Source organism: Gopherus flavomarginatus, chromosome 3, assembly GCF_025201925.1.
Source record: "Gopherus flavomarginatus isolate rGopFla2 chromosome 3, rGopFla2.mat.asm, whole genome shotgun sequence".
In the NCBI taxonomy this organism is placed as follows: Eukaryota; Metazoa; Chordata; order Testudines; family Testudinidae; genus Gopherus; species Gopherus flavomarginatus.
In genome coordinates, this window is record NC_066619.1 from 256446852 (window position 1) to 256464213 (window position 17362).

Here is a 17362-nt window from a genome sequence, read left to right on the forward strand (position 1 = left end):
ATCTGATTCTGCTCAAAAAGAGGAACTAATTACTCATCCTCTTCCTCAGAAAAAGTTTTAAGGGCCACCAATCCGAGTGGCAGATGCATCTGGTCAAATTGGATCCAAAGATTCCTCAGCAGCTGGATCCTTGTCAATAAGGATGTCACTACTTCATCAATAAGGTGGATGATTCAAGAACTCTCATGGGGTAGTCCAATAAGGTCACTGAGACCAGGAAGACCAGTCTCTCCAATAGATGGGATCTGGGAACATACCTATAGGATTAGAAGACACAAATTGTCCAAAAGATTGAGGAAAGCTAGAAGTAGGTGGCATATATCTGGATGGTTCAGATCTTTTTAACTCTTTCTCCATCCTCTTCTAACTGTGGATCCAACTTCAGTTCCACTATGAATTTTACCAGAGAGAGCAATGGCACTGGAGGATGCAGACACAAAGTGAGAAAGATTTGCCTGGAGATCCTGTAGGAGTCTTAGGAGGAGGTAAAGATGGATCTGGAGAAAGGCTCATAATATCTTCCTCTTTACCCCTCCTTTCAGGTGAAGGAGATTTAGATATCAGAACCAATGAAGTCTCTCTTTTCCTCTTCCTCATCCCAGATCTGATGAACACTCAGATGCTGAACGGTAACACTCATCTGTCACCACAGCAATAGCCATCTTTTGGATCTGGTATCAGCACCAGAGTAGGAGTGGGCAATGATGCCACTCTTACAGGCTTAGGCATCACTGGATCTGAAGAGAGACTCCACTCCATTACCCTGGAATGTGAAGCCAATTGCAGAACTGATTTTGGTCTCAGAGTAGGAACTGCAGAAGACACATCCATATTGGATGGATCCAATAAATCTGACCCACGGGACCTGGCACAGCCAACAGAGGCTATCTTCGCCCTCATCTTTTTCCGAACCAACATAATTGGAATTGAGGTTTAATCATAGGTTCCTTTGTTGTCAACTGACCTGACTGTGCCTTCAAACACTTTATCAGCTTTAACAGGAGGCTCTGATAAAACAGAGACAGAAGCCTGAACCAGCAGAGATATACATCACGGAATTCTTTACGCACCTTAACCTTACTAGATGAGGCGGTCAGAGCTGAAACAAGCCTAAATCTTCAAATCAATCTCCTACAGCCCAGAGGCTCGGCAGCTCCCTTAGTCTGGAACACCTGCAGTCTATTTTGCCTCTCCTCATGCACTTTAGGTGTAAGAGTCTGACAAAGAGAAAGAGAACAACCCTCACCAAGGCACTTAGAGAATGTCTATACTGCATTTAAAAATTCGCTGCTGGCCCATGCTCATGGGGCTCAGGCTAAGGGACTGTTTAATTGTTGTGTACGTGTTTGGTCTCAGGCTGGAGCCCTGACTCTAGGACCCTGTGAGGTGGAAGGGACCCACAGTTCAGGTTGCAGCCCCAGCTCAAACATCTACATCACAATTAAGCAATTTAGCCTGAGCCCAAGTCAGCTGACACAGGCTAGCTGCGGGTTTTGTTTGCAATTTAGACATATCCTTAAGGTAATCAGTGTGGTCATTTGGTGCTGGAAAGATGGCTGAGCAGGATAAGAGTCTATTAAATCCTGAATTTTTCTTCGGTTTCACTGTCACACAGAAGCAAACAACTATACTAAACTAACTATAACTACAAACCCTAATTAAACTAATATTTCAAGTTAACAATTATCTAAAACATTAGTAAGAGGAAAAAGACCCTCAGATCTCAAGGCCAGTGGTTCACTTCCATCTGGCACAAGTAGTTGGAAGGAACTGATGTGGTAGAGGATATAGCATCCCCTTAAATAGTCTTGCCCTTGGCATGTTCAAAGATGCTGAGAGGAGAGATTAGAGTGAGTGCATGTGCACCATAACTCGCACTGCCTGGAGCAAGTTCTACCACTGTGCTGATTGCTGCAGCCTATTACCCATAACAGGGAATATTCAGAACAGGAGGCGGAGGTCTTTCTCCACCCCCAGGCGGGGGTTCTTCCGCGCTCCCGGTCGTTGGCGGCAATTCTGCGGTGGGGGGGGGGCCTTTCGCGGCTCCTGGCCTTTGGGGCACTTTGGCGGCAGGTCCCGGAGCGAGTGAAAGACCCGTCGCAGAATTGCCGCCAAAGACCCGGAGCACGGAAGGACCTCCCACCGCTGAATTGCCGCCGAGGGTGGCAAAATGCCGCTCCCCCCAAATCCTAGTGCCCTAGGCGACCGCCTAGGTCACCTAAATGGAAGCGCCGGCACTGATTCAGAGACACACAAAGAACAACCTAGAATACATGACAAGAGTGCTCTTCTATTAAAAAGATCAAAATCAGTTAAAAAGCAATTTATGAAATCAAGCTTTTAAATGATTTTTTAATAAGAGCAATAAAACTTAAATATATTTGAGGCTTTTAAAGAATTATAGCTATTATGCTGACTGCTAACTTCCAAACTGCACTGGGGAACCAATTCCAATTTCATTGAAATCAACAGCAAAATTGCATTGATTTAATCGACAACAAGATCACTCTCCAGATATAGATTCTCTCTCTTTATGACAAAGTTACTTTGTTTGAGTATGCCAAAAGTATAAAGGTCTATTCTCCCAAGACCATTGATCAGAGCAGAGAATCCACATAATATACCATTGCATAACCTAATGTCTTATTGGTAAAAGAGCTAGCATAGTGGGAAGAGAGAAGCCTCAAAATTCTAAAGAGGATAGCAAGTTGAAAATTGAATCAAAAATATGAATCTCCTACATTGGATTATATTGAAACATTTGACAGTTGCTCATAAAGTGTAGCAGTAGTAGTAGTAGTTGTAGAAGAGATTTCCTTTATACCCACTTAGTTTCATTAAATCAATGGACATCTGCATGGAGCAGATTCCGTAAGTGGGATATCTAGTGTGCAAGTTTCTGGTCCGTCCACTGCTATCTTTAAGCCACTGGAATGAATCACTGTTTAAAAAGTGAAGACCTGAAATGAACAGAGGGCAGTAGCATTCACAGGCTGCCGCTTAGCTTTGTGGTTTTAGTTGTTACTGTTGTAACTAAGTCATTGCTGGAGTAAGTTAAACAACATCAAGGACATCTAAATGTAATCTAGTTTCCAGCCAAAATTTGGGAATATAGGGTCTTTACTGCCATGTGGTAAATTTTATTTCAACAGTAAACAGCTGTTTTTCATCCATTAGCGACTGTAATCATCTCTAAAAGGGCAGCACATTACCCAAACAGTCCGATTCTCCAGACTAGCCCCATGTGTAATACTCAACTTTTTCTGGTGTAACAGTACACAAATTGGAATACTCCACTCACTTAAAATACTATATTGGAGAATTCTGATTTTGCAGCATTTTATACCTCATTTTGCACTGGTACCAATGACTACACAAGGTGCAAGACAATGGGAAAAAAAAATCATGCCCAAGGCCTCTAATCTCGATACAAAGTCTTCTTACTATGACTGTGTTTTCACCTGCAAAGCTTTGACTTATAATTCTCCAATGGCATCAACACACACTATGCCTACACTTAGCGGCAGCACGTAACATATATACATGGCATTCCTGCTTAGCACTGGTATAAAAAGCACTGCCTCACAGTCTATGTTGTTTAACAAGTAAAGACATGCCAAAACATTAGGGTATATACCCTACACAGCTGCCTACATGTCCAAGCAGTTCCCCCACCTCTACAATACTATTTTTAGCAGCGTAGAGTCCTGCTGCCTCTCCGCTGTTGGAAACTTTCCCCATCACAGAGAAAGGCTCTGGCAGCAGGAACGCAGTGGGGAAAAGCTCGAGAAATGAGGAGCTGCTTGAGCCTTTCCGTGCCATAGCAGAAAGGCTCCAGCAACAGCAAAAGGTTCTGGCAGAGGGGAAGCAGCAGGGAAAGACTACGAAAGATCCCTGTCACCAGACCCTTTCCCTGCTCCAGTGAAAGACTCCAGCAGCAAGAGAAGTTGATGCTGGAAACTTTGCCTGCTGCCTCCCCCTGCCAGAGTCTTTCACTACCTGCTTTTCACTGCTGTGTGTAGCTACACATACCCTACCTAGCTGTCAGTGTAGACAAGGCCATAGTAGCAAAAATAGCTGAACACAGTCTACACTGCAACTTCCACTGTTGCCAGTTCTGACGCAGCTACATGAATGGAGAATTACAGCTCTACATTTTTGTTAGTGTCCACAAGACCTGTGTGCAAAAATTCTGATTTATTATTGCACTTACATGATCCTCTAGCTCTGCCTCTTTCTGTAGACATAAAAAAGCAATGTAACCAAAATTTATAACATTACAGAAGCATGCCTCCACTGAGAAGCAAATGTTCATGAAGTTTTGACATATGAACATGAACTCTCTAATTTCAGGATGGATTGGGGCGAGTCAGACCTGTACTCAAAGAAGGAACAGTTACTTACCTTATAGTAATAGTTGTTCTCTGATAATGTTCTGTACATGTGGATTCAACTTATGATGTGCTGTCACCCTCCACGCGAGTTCAGAAGTTTTATCAGAGGTGTCTACTAGGGGTCGTGCATGCATCCATCATGTCCTCACACTCCAATGGCATGCTTGGAGGGCACAAAGGGCAGAATAAGCTTACCCACTGTTGAGTAGTTTGTTCGCTGCCCAGAGTCCCATGAATAGTCTCCGAGCTGCAGGGATGGAACACTGGTCATGGGATCCAAATGCAGAACACCTCAAAGAACAAATAGCTACTATAAGATAAGTAACCATTTCTCTTTCTTTGAGTTCGTGCGCATGTGAATCTCACTTATGATGTTTAACTAGCAGATTGATGTTTCAGATGGTAGGAGGTAGGTGGTTATTTGAAAAAGACTGAAGACCTTCTCTTTCAACCCGAGTATTAGGCTCTAGATGCTGACACCAGAGTATAATTGTTGGTAAATGTAGGCACTGAGGACCGTGTAGCTGGTCTACAAATTTCAACCATTGGAACACTACTGAAGCACACTTATGAGGTAGCTTGGGATTCAGCAGAATGAGAAGTCACTGGAACTGGATGTTGTAGCTTATTAACAAGGTATGAAATCTTGACACAGTCCACAATCCATTTACATAATTTTTGAGGAGGGACTGGTCTAACCTTTGATAAATTGCCATACATGATAAAAAGTCTAGGAAATCTCCAGAACAGTCTCATTCTATTAAAATAATAGAGACTCCCTCTGTTATCCAAGGTATGTAACTTTCCCTCATCAAGGGATGAATAAGGTTTTGGAAAAAATACAGTAAGTGCACATATTGACTAATGTGAAAGTCACAAACAACTTTCGGGATAAATTTAGTGTGAGGCCCCATAGTTACTCTATCTGCATTAAAAAAAAATGAAGATTTGACATGAGTGCTTGGATCTTACTTACTCTGCACCCAGAAGTAACTGCCACCAAAAAATTCACCCTTAATGATGGAGGGAGCAAGATGAAAGGGAATCAAATGGAGGTCCCATTTGTGAAGAAAGAGCTAAGCTCAAGTTTCACAAAAGTGGTATCTCTCCTACTGGTGGAAACATCTGCAATAGCCCCTTCAGACTCTTTGTGATGCTTCAATGGGAAAACACTGAGGAACAGTGAACAGGAGGAGGAAAGGTCATAATTGCAGCACAGTGAATTTTAAATTGAGCTAAATTCCAGGCCTGATTACTGTTTTTAAAGCAGTAGAGAGTCTAGAATGAATGGAATAGGATCAACAGGATCAAGTTGCCTCACCTTCACCAAGAAGGAAAAATGCTTCCACTTAGCTGTATAAGTTTTCCAGGTTGAAGATTTTCTACATTCCATGAGGATCTCCTGGACCTTGGCAGAACTCCCCCTATTTGTTGACATTAACCAGACAGTCTCCATGCTGTCAGATGAAGAGATGTTTGGTCCAGATGGAGTACGTGCCCAGAATCTTGAGAGATGTCACTGGTTCATAACTCTCCCACTCCTTATAGACTGGAGAGATGCAGCAGTTCTGGATACCAGAACTTTTAAGGCCATGATGGACCCACTAGGATCATTTGAGCTCAGTCTTGTCTCACTTTCCTTAGTATCCCGGGGATTAACAGGAACAGGAGAAATGCATAGACTCGGTGATCCTACCATGTAATATGAAACGTGTCTGCTAAAACATCTTGTCTGGCCCTTTCAACAACAAAACAGAGGGCACTCTCTGCAATCTCTGGTTGTAAATTTGCAGAAACCAGTGTCCTGAATACTCTGCTAGTACTGCATCTTTTAAAGAGCATTTGTAGGGGGATGAATTCTTTTTGCTTAGCTGATCTGTCAGGGGGTTAAATTCCCCTGGAAGATGTCAGAGCTATACGGTGAAGAATGCACCATTCCGACAGTGAAACAACCTCTTGATAGGTCATCTGATTTTGTTGCCACTTGCTTGTTTAAGTAATACATTACTATAGAGCTGTCCATCAGCATGTATACTGCTTGGTGCTTTAAAAGAGGTAGAAACTATTTGCAAGCCTGGTGAATCACTCTCAATTCTAGGATGTTTACGTGAGCTGACAAATCTCCAGATGTCCACAGACCACAAACGTGGAATTGGTTTAGATGTGCACCCCAGTCCTTTCTACATGTGTCAACAATTAACGGTCTTCATGGGCATTATCCGAATGGAAGAATTCTCAGCAAACATTGTTTGGATCTAACTACCAGTGAAGAGACAACAGGATTGTTACTTGTTGATTCATACTGTGGATGTTTGGACTGAAGAGGTCTCAGTCTGGCGAAAGGTGTCAGTCATATGAGCACATGAGGCCATTCAAGATGGCAGGCCCTAATGAGAAATTCATTCTAGGTTACTTAAGCTGAAGCAATATCAGAACCGGTAGCAATTATTTTCAAGAACTCATGGAGGAATTCATAGTCAAACTGGGCAGGCGGATATAATGGAGTCCCAACAAGGGTCAGTGTGGGTCCAGTATTATTCAATATTTTCATTATTCACATGGATAATGGAGTGGTGAGTACACTTATAAACTGCAGATGACACCAAGCTGGGATGGGTTGCAAGCACTTTGAAGAACAGGAATTGAATTTAAAGTGACCTTTACAAATTACAGAATTGGTCAGAAATCCTCAAGATGAAATACAATAATGACAGGTGCAAAGTGTTTAACTTAGGAAGGAAAAATTAAATGCACAACAAAAATGGAGAATAACTGACTAGGTGGTAGTTCTACCGAAGAGAACTGGGGGTTATTGTAGATCACAAATTGCATATGGAGGACACTAAGCTGTTCTGACTTTCTGCTGAGGAGCAGTTAGAAGGAACTGTGGGATAGGTGGGGTTGCTCTGCCCTTTATGCCCTCATGGGGGAATGTGTGTGTGGGGGGAGGCGGGGCGCGGGGCGCACTAGTGATAAAACTTCTGAACTCCTGGATGCTGTGGGGAAACAAGCACACCTAGTGGGAGCTATATGCACAGGAACTTGAAGAAAGCTAGTTCCAAATCCTCTCTCATACACAAAAGTGTTACTTCGGATGAACACAGCCTTAGTTGCATAATTCACACAAATTATACCATGTCAGAAATCCATATTTTCTATTTTTTTTAGTTCTTGCTTTCTATAAATACTAAATGTTTTCTGGTGAACAGAATATTGCCTTTCTTGGGAACAGAAACTAAATACATTTCATATGAGAATTTCAAATTTAAAGTAAGATAGATCTAATTAAAAGCTATTGTAAGATTAACCCTTACCATTTAATGCTGAAAGATGGTGACAGTCCCTGGAAACAGGTAACTCAGTAAAAGATTAAATATTCCATTTTTACATTAACATTTCAGATTTAAGCTAAGCTAGAAATAATTAAAGACTGTTAGAAGATTATTGCTTACCATTTAACATCAGAAGATTGTCAGTCCCTGGATGTGGATAACTCAAGCGACCTTAAAAAAAAAAATAAATAAAAAAGGTACTGTGATTTTAGTTATTATGCTTAAAAAAGAAGAAAAATCACTGCCTACAGTTTAAACATATACTGTATTTTCATTCTGCCTAGGGGACATAAAGAGCTAATATTTAACTCCAAGCAAATTAGCAACAATACCCTTGACCCAAGTTAAAGTTGACAAGAACAAACTTCTTAACCTTAATTCTCTGGTCATAAGATCTGCAGTGTGCTTTTGGGATCAGCTCCAATAGGATAAAGCCACTTTTTGTTTCATGCAACCCAGAAATAGTGCTGGCTGCTCTAGTACTCTCTTTCATACACATTGTGAAAACTTGTTCACATGCACATTGTTTAGCAGAGTCTAATTTTTTCAGCTTGGAATTTCTTCACTGCACCAATGTATCAAAAATGCTGTTATGAGTTCAGATTAAAACATTTAACTTGCTTTTAACATATTTATAATTACATATTGTTGTACTTAATATAATTGCTGCATATATTGTTCTTCCTACTAAGTTAGTTTTACAAAACCAAACCAAAAACCAAAAATGTTTCAATTACTGAATTTTTTTAAAAAGCCTTTAGAATGCTAACATTCTTTAAAGTTTCTTGGAGATTCCTGTTAGCTAGTTCATGGATTAAAAATGTAAAATTATAAAATACGAAAGTGTGTTAAAGTAAAAATTACAGGAAATCCTCATGTACTCACACCAGGATTTAAAAATATTTATTGCAGCAAATAGGTCTCGTCAGTTAAATTTCATGTTTAAAGTGCATAGAAAAATGTCTCCTCTTTCCAATCTCCTTTTCATTAAAAAAGAAGTTTTCTGTTCACAGGAAGCTGCAAACATGACAGTACTGCAAACCGACCTACACAGAAACTTACAATAGCTGCTCTGTTTAACTGCAACATGCCTTAAAGCACAAGTAAAAAAAATCCCAACATATCCATATATTTTATTGCTATTAAAACATTCTTGCTTTACTATAATCTGAAATCATATATTTTTAATTTGAAAATTCATCATCATCATCATGCTGTAACCAGATGATTGCTGAGACAATGAAGGATCCAATCCTGCAGCCCTGTGTATGTGGAACTCACGCTGATTTCAGTGGGAGTTGTGCATACAGAGGACTCAACTACTGAGTAACTATTATTAAAAGATTTTGTGCATACTTGTACCTTTAAAGCATGCATGCACACATACACAAACCAGTAGCCACCCTCACTTTCAAGCTGCCTAACACTTCCCATTATAAGAAAATTTCAGACTTTTTTCCTTTGGAAAACTAAAGCTTCTATGGTTTGCTGCAGGACCTTGAAATTTGGCAGGGGGATAGTCCTGATGCCCAAGAAGATATCTTTGTGTCCCAGAAAAGCCTTTTGCTGAAAATCTGTTCAGATATAATTTGGTTTTGGCCTGTTTCTTTAAGAAAAAGAAAACAAAATGCAAAAATTACGTACCAAAAAACTACAAAAAAGAAGAAAGTTGATTATAAAGTCAAGTACTCAGAAATGAGAAAATACCAGAATTAAAGCTTCCTTATGTGCATTATGATATAGTTTTTAATTACATTACTACATACTACTTTTTTCATAAGTTCCCCTCCTCATTCAGTGTACAGAATACATGGTCCTTAAGTGAATGAATCAGGATTCCATAGGATCCCTGACTCATTTACGTTAGAAGTTGAAGGTGTGTGGTGAATAAGGAAGATGACCGCAGAAAGAAAAAGGATAATCTTGTGGTTAAGGCAGTTGATTAACACCCCCACAGAGCTCTGTTCTATCCCTAGCTTTGACAGACTTCCAACATAATCATGAGCAAAGCACTTAAACAAAAAAAAAATTTCCAGATGTACTTTATGTTCCTCATTTTCTGGGCCAAATATGAGACAACTGAAGTCCACTTTTCGGTTGTGTTGAGCATTCACAACAATCAAAGTCAGTGGGAGCTGTGGTTGGTCAGCCCCTCTGGCAGTAAGGCAGTATGTTCTGGAAAAGTGAGCACAGAATTGAAAGTGAGGCAGTCCAAAATTCTAATTTTGGATCTGCTACTGATTCACTGTGTGAAATTAGGCAAGTCACTTGGCCTTTCTGTCTCAGTTCTCCAGTGCTAGTCTGTAAGAGGGGGATAACACTCATCTGTGCTCAGCCACAGGGTTGTTGTGAGGACTGATGAATTAGTATCTCTACAGTACTTTGAGAACATCAAGTGCTATAACACAATCACGCCCCTGGGTATATCAAGTTGGGTACTCCAAATTCGTGGAGAGTTTTGCAAATTTACTCTTAATATTCCTGTGCCTCAGTTATCCCTTTGTAAAACGGGAATAATACTTTCCTTGAGATAGAACAGAGAGAGAATTTAAGATACTACGTTGCTAAGCCCCATAGACCAGTTTATGATGAAATGAGTAACTTCATTTTTTGTGTAGGTTTGGGATGGTGTTTGTTTGAAGGAGGATAAAAAGAAATATAAAACAGTTATCTTATTCACCAAGCCCCATTCGGCTTGTGCATTGGTTGGACAGGCAACCTTAATTTGGGCATTTCCTACCTTTGGAGAGCTTGACTTTGCAACCCTAAGAACATTTTTAACATAGCATTTTTGCATATATATAATTATTATTATTATAGTTTGATTTTTTTCAAGTTCTTATGTGTGGGCAAACCTCGGCACTCGCAGGGAATGCAACTGGTTTAATGGGATTATGTGTGGATGTACAGTTTTTCCTGCATGAAGTCAGTTGCAAGATCAGGGTTTGGTTTTTTTTAAACAATTCTCCAATTTCTTTTCAATGTTTTTGAAAGTGGATGTTAATACAATACAATTATGTTCTTATTAAATGCATGTTTGAGTGGTTAAGCACACTAAAAAGTCAAAGAAAGTTTAAAGAGACACTGTCAATCTGAAATCAGTCAATTAAAAAAAGCTAAGAGAAGATTCAGGTACTACATTTTCCCATTTCTCTCTATAAACTTTTGTTGTTTTTACAACCATATTTTCCTATTTTCAAAAGTTTCACTTTACCCTAATGATACATGAAAGAGCCACATAAACAGAGCTAAGGAAACTGTGAAACCAACCTCACAGAGTTCTGTCAAATATATAAAGTAAAAAAAATATTTTTTCAAGTCTCTTTCAGTGATAATATGTAAAAAAAAATTCAGGTAATAGTGCAATTTTAAAATTGTTATCTCCTTAAGATTATTCAGCAACATAACTTGGTGGTGTGTTGTGTATCTTGTGTATTTTATGAAGCATAAAATGTGCAACAACACTGCTAATGTTACGAGAGCAACATTAACTTTTAGTAGAGACATTAATATTTGAACTTCCCATCTTACTGTTGCACTAATGCTAATTTTTTTTTGCAATTCATTTCCTAAGTTCTATTTCCATTATGGTGGAAATATATATATCTGTAAATAGTTAAAATTTGCTGTCTGCCTCCCCAACACCTCCTCCATTCCAGTGAGCATGGTCCATCTGGTGGCTTTCAAAAAGCAAGCTCTTCAGATGTGTTGAGACTAAGTAAGATGCTAGGAATGGAAACTACAAATAAGAAATGCAGATACAGAGAAGCTTTTAATTATATCAAACTCTTTTTTCTATAGGTAAATCTATATTGTAATTTTCCTTTCCTCACTATCTCCTAGTGTCTATTATAATAATCTGCTATTCTTGTAATATTCCTAACAATTTCCCCAAGTTTGTTTTCCCCTTACAGAGAAGCACAGAGAAAAATGTGTAATGCCTGTTTACCACTACCTTACAAAATGAGTATAAAATATTACCACTTATGTAAACGAGTGGCTACTTCTGATTTGGTAATATTTTACATCTATTTTGCACAGGAGTAAGTGGCTACAGGAAAGCAAGTAGTGGTGAATCAGGCCTCAAGACTAATATTGCTTCCTTTCAATAAAGAACACATTAAACACACAAAGGGGGGGGGGGAATAAAGAAAGAAAGAAAGACAGACTCCAGCTTATCTACACTGGAGACACAATTCAGGCTCTTCAACAAAAATAAAAAGAATCCCCAAAGCGACACCATAAGCCACTAGCTTCTCAGTTCTAATGCACTTCCATGAGAAGCATAGTTACTTCTCCAATTGCCTGTCAACATGACTTAGTCTAGCATAAAAGTACACTGAATTGCTTGCTGTTGCAAAACCTATAAATCAAGTCTTCTCTTTGTGTTTTTGGCATGAGCAAGAAACAGTTTGGGGGAAAACCCCTCCCCCACAAAAAAAAATTTCTGAAAGAGGCAGCCTGGGGACCAATGTTCAGGTACTTCAGCTTGGCTTTTCTTTGACATTCTCTAGCGCTTCTCAAAACAACTTGAGTCAGATGTTAATAGAAGAATCAGTAAGGAATAACTTTATAATTTTGGTACATGACCTCACTGTCATCAGCTCGGATTCTACTGATCTTAAAAGTTAAGTCTCTAACTTAAATGCGATTTACTAATATTTTGATGTGAAATGCCTGGTGAGAATGCAATATGGATAAAAGATCAATCCCGATGTTAAATATAACAATCTTATTTTTCTATAGCGTTAAGACCATTATAAAAATTTACTAAGTTTAACATCCAGTTTTCAAAGACTTATTTAGATTTACATAAGAATTACATCTTACTTTGATCAGAGACTTTATACTGATTAAACTAAGAGTAAATGAAGTTAGAACTGCATATTTATAAACATATGCTAGTTCTTAGAACATGTATGAATTTATCTTACAGTAGAAAGTAATTAAATAAAATCCACAGTTCTGTAAATTAATGAGAGCAAAAACAGTGAAATCCTCATTTTCTAACAAATAGATTTTCAAATATAAAATATAAAGACAAATGCTGTAAACTAGTACATACAAGGTCTGTTCTGCATTCCAATAATCCAAGACAAGATGCTTAGTCATACTCCAGACACTGTAAACAGCTAAATCTGAAACACGTGCTTAAAGTTCCAAGGACTTTCATTTTACCCCTGCAGTACTACATAAAAGATGCTTTATTTTGTTTAAATTTACAATTGAAAAAACTTGCTATAAAAACATGTTTGTTTTATCAAACCATACTATTTACCAAGAGATTTTATTAAGCAGGCACATTCTACAAAGAAACATGACGAGTTTGTCAGTTAACTTTAGAAATATTGTGATGGGCAAGACACTCGAAGAGAATTTGGCTACCGAGACACTGTAGTAGGGCCCGAACTAACAAAAACTAAGGTTTTGTAGCTTCTTTTGTCCTGCATCTTAAAAAGGAATATTGAACTTGCCAAAAATCAAAGGAACGACATGTAGTGGGGGTGGAAAATAGGTTTTAAGCTATTCTCATGGATGTCACTTCTCTCATTTACTCTTAAGGAATATAATTGAGGAATGCTTTATGTTAATCAGTAATGTATCCCTTTCACTTTGAACAAGTAATATATTTCCCAAAGAGAAGGAATATCTTGATCAAAATACTTACTTCAAACAGATATACTCAACTACTCAATTTAAATTCAGTTGGTGAGTGTGGATTATTCTCTCGCTCTCGAATAAAAGCTTTTCCTTTTAATCCACCTTTATATTTGACTTTCAGAATGCATGCTCAGGCATTAATCAGTTTTAATACACTTACGAACATCAGCAGCTATATTATGAAAATGCCATTACATGTATAGCAATGTGTAGATCAAAACTTCAGGATCAGAGATTTAAAGACCTACATCTACATTTAGGCCTCTACCGACCTAATTTTTAGAAGCACAGAATGTCTACACCTCCTATTGAATTCATCAGGTTTTCAAAAGTTCCTAAATTGGAAGTGTTAACTTTAAGCATACAGGTTTTAAAATTTTATCTTTAGTCTTAGTGATGCAAATTTGATGATGATGATTTCAAAAACTCATAGGTTTGCTTTAAGATAGGGCTATAAATCAAACCCAGTGTTACATCCTGGAAACAATTAACATCATGGTAGGTTTAAAAACTTATTCCCATTTAAATTGGACCCAGTTCCCCTGGGGTCCCTCAGAATCAAGACTGAAAATTGCCCAGCATGTAGTATGTCGGAGCTGTCTGAGGAATGCTGGGATATGCACCCAGAGTGTGATATGCTACAATCAGTGCAGCACAGTACCATGACAGTGTAAATGTGGGGCAAACTGAGGGTTAAGTTATACTGTAGCAGCACTTCCAAAGTGCATATTCCCAGATGGAGTCTGATCAATCAAGTTATTCTGACTGAAATTACAATAAATTTTTTCAAATGTAGACTAAACTTCTAGGTAGGTTTTGAAAACTTCCAACAAAAACAGGTAGTTAAGATGTAACATGATTTATTGAGAAACAGAGAATGTGTCACCTAAGAAGGAGAAGTGTGGCAATTTGTGGTTGCCTAAAGATAGTCCCTGCCCAAAAGACCTTAGACATTACCTATCTCTTAATATGTGTTTTTACGGTACCTCGCACAATGTGAGCCTTATCAAAATTGAGGTCTCTGTATTGATGTAAGATAAATAATAATTAGGAATTTCTGGAGGTAGAAAATGGGTAGATGAGCACAGACTACCATACATGAATAGTAATTACTTTTAACCATACCTAGTTTTGAACCTAATTTCTTTGAATGAGAAAAGGCACTGTTCTTGTAGTGAGTACTAAATGCATAGCAAATTAGAAGTCTTTAAACACGGCTAAATTGGAGGATAAATAGTTTAAACATAGCACAAAAAATAAATGTTTCATTTGCACAACTCAGATGGCTTGGGTTTATTCAAAACTTATTTTTCAAGTCCTTTGGGCTTAGATTAAGACTTAAAAATTCATTACAAAAGAATTTTAAGTCATTACACAGTGAAAACAGAAATTAAAATGGAAGCCCACAAACTTTGACTCTAAGTTGTGGCCCTATGATTTCAATGAAGCATGTCTGAAGAGAGGAAAGGCCAGTTACCTGTTCTGTAACTGGTGTTCTTCGAGATGTGTTGCTCATCACGTGCACCGGTGCCAGAAGTTTTTCCCTTAACAGTACCCATAGGAGGGAAGCACCGCTGCAATCCCTGGAGTGGTGCCTCTATATCACGCTATAAGGGGAGCCGTGCACTCCCCGCACCTTCGGTTACTTCTTGCCAGACAACTCCAACAGTAGCATAGCTGGCGGGATTCCGCACAAGCAGCTGCTTCCTGTCAGGCCGGCAGGCACAGAAGCAGTGCTTGCTGGCTGGCGCTGACAGCCACACAGCTGGAGGAGTCGCGGGGCAGCAGTGGCAGCCCGGCGCGGAAGCGGCACCTGCCGGCCAGCGCTGCCCACCACATGGCCGGAGGAGCTGCAGGGCGGTAGACCGGCGTGGAAGCCACGCCTGCTGGCCGGCACTGCCCACCGCACGGCCGGAGGAGTGCTGGGACAGGAGCCGGGGACAGGCGGCAGCGCAGGAGGGAAGGTGAGTGGGGTGGGTCGGGGGTCTGGTCTGGGGGTGTGGCCAGAGGAGGAGCCAAGGGGGCATGGCCAAGGGGGAGCCAAAGGGAGGCACCTTTTTTGCTCCCCCTACGCTGAAAACCTGGCTACGCCACTGAGGGCGGGATGTGGAATACACCTGAGCAACACATCTCAAAGAATGCCAGTTACGGAACAGGTAACTGTCCTTTCTTCTTTGAGTGATTGCTCATGTGTATTCCACAGTAGGTGACTCCAAGCTATGTCTGATGGAGGTGGGTAGGAGTTTCCGGGTTTCCAGGACACAGTACTGCCCTACCAAACCCAGCGTCATCCCGTGCTTGGGAAACGATCGCATAATGCGAAGAAAAGGTGTGGACAGATGACCATATATGTCCTGGATAGGGACGTGAACTACATAGGTGGCCGATGAATCCTGAGCTCTCATAGAATGAGCCTTAACGATAGCTGGCGGGGGAAACCCTGCCAGGTCATAACATGGGCATATGCACAAGGTGATCCAGCGTGAAAGGTGCTGGGTAGAAATCGGCTGTCCCCTCATCCGTTCAGCCGATGCAACGAACAGCTGCGAGGATTTCCAGAATGGCCTGGTTCGGTCTAGGTAAAAAGCCAACGTCCTACACACATCTAGCATGTGTGGGTGGCACTCCTTGTTGGAGGAATGGGGCTTAGGACAGAGTACCGGTAGGAAAATGTCCTGATCCATATGGAAGGTGGAGACCACCTTCGGAAGAAAAGCAAGATGTGAGCAAAGCTGAACCTTATCCTTGTGGAAGACCGCACACGGGGGTTCCGAGGTCAAGGTCCTAAGCTCTGAGACATGTTGGGCTGATGTAATGGCCACAAGGAATGCTACTTTCCATGACAGGCGAGACCAGGAACACATGGCCAAGGGCTCAGATGGAGGACCCGTGAGGCGGGATAACACTAGGTTTAGATCCCATTGTGGCATGGGGGTCCTAGCATATGGGAATGAACGATCTAGGCCCTTTAGAAAGCAGGAGGTCATACTTAGGAAAAGACCAAGTGACCCTGAACGGGGGGTGAAAGGCTCATATGGCCACCAACCGCACCCTGATGGAGGCAGGAGTGAGCCCTTGGGTCCTAAGGGACAGGAGGTAATCGAGAATGAGTTGGAGCGATGCGGATGATGGGGAAGTTCCCCATTCCCCCACCCACCTAGAGAACCTAGACCATTTGGCCAGGTATGTCCGTCGCGTGGATGGCTTTCTGCTTTCCAACAGAACTTGTTTTACGTTCTCTGAACACCTCCCCTCCTCCTCATCTAACCACAGAGCAACCACGCTGTCAGGGGAAGCGTGGCCAGGTTGGGGTGGAGAAGGCATCCCCCTTCCTGGAAGAGGAGATCCGGGAGAAGCGGCAGCCTCTGCAGAGGAGCCGCTAAGAGTTGCGGGAGGGTCCCATACCAGTGTTGACAGGCTCAATCTGGAGCTATGAGGATGACCCGCGTCCTGTCTGCTTTTACTTTTTGCAAGACTTTGCCTATCGGGGGGAAAGGTGAGAAGGCATAGAAAAGTTGGCCCGACCACCAGAGGAGGGTGTTCAAGATCGCCCCCCTTCCCACCCCTCCCCTAGAGCAGAACTGGGGGCAGTGGAGGCCATCGAACGGGCTGCTGTGTCTGCCACGTCTGATGCTGCCTGGAGTGCTGCTTTCACCGCTGATGCTCCTTCCTTTACCAGAGCCCTGAACTCCTTTTTGTCCTGCTCCAGGAGGAGGGGTTCAAACTTTGGTAGGGACCCCCATAAACTGAAGTCATATCGACTTAGAAGGGCTTGGTGATAGGCCACCCTGAGCTGGAAACTTGCCAAGGAATAAACCTTCCTGCCAAACATGTCCAGTCCCCTGGCATTTTTGTTCTTAGGGGTGGGTGCGGGCTGACTGTAACATTCTCAGTGGTTAACCGACTCTACCATCAGGGAGTTAGGTGCCAGGTGGGAGTACAGGTGTTCATGGCCCTTAGCCGGCATGAAGTATT

General features: G+C 41.0%; 1 protein-coding gene across 7 annotated transcripts in view; it reads right to left on the reverse strand.

Annotated features, from left to right (window-relative positions):
- The window catches only part of CPEB2 (cytoplasmic polyadenylation element binding protein 2), a 146314-nt gene that overhangs the window by 105571 nt on the left and 23381 nt on the right, over positions 1–17362 (reverse strand). For all 7 annotated transcript variants that reach the window (XM_050947549.1, XM_050947551.1, XM_050947546.1 and 4 more), the window contains exon 4: positions 7847–7897. In XM_050947549.1, coding sequence (XP_050803506.1) covers positions 7847–7897 — 51 coding nt within the window. The remainder of the gene's footprint in view (positions 1–7846; positions 7898–17362) is intronic.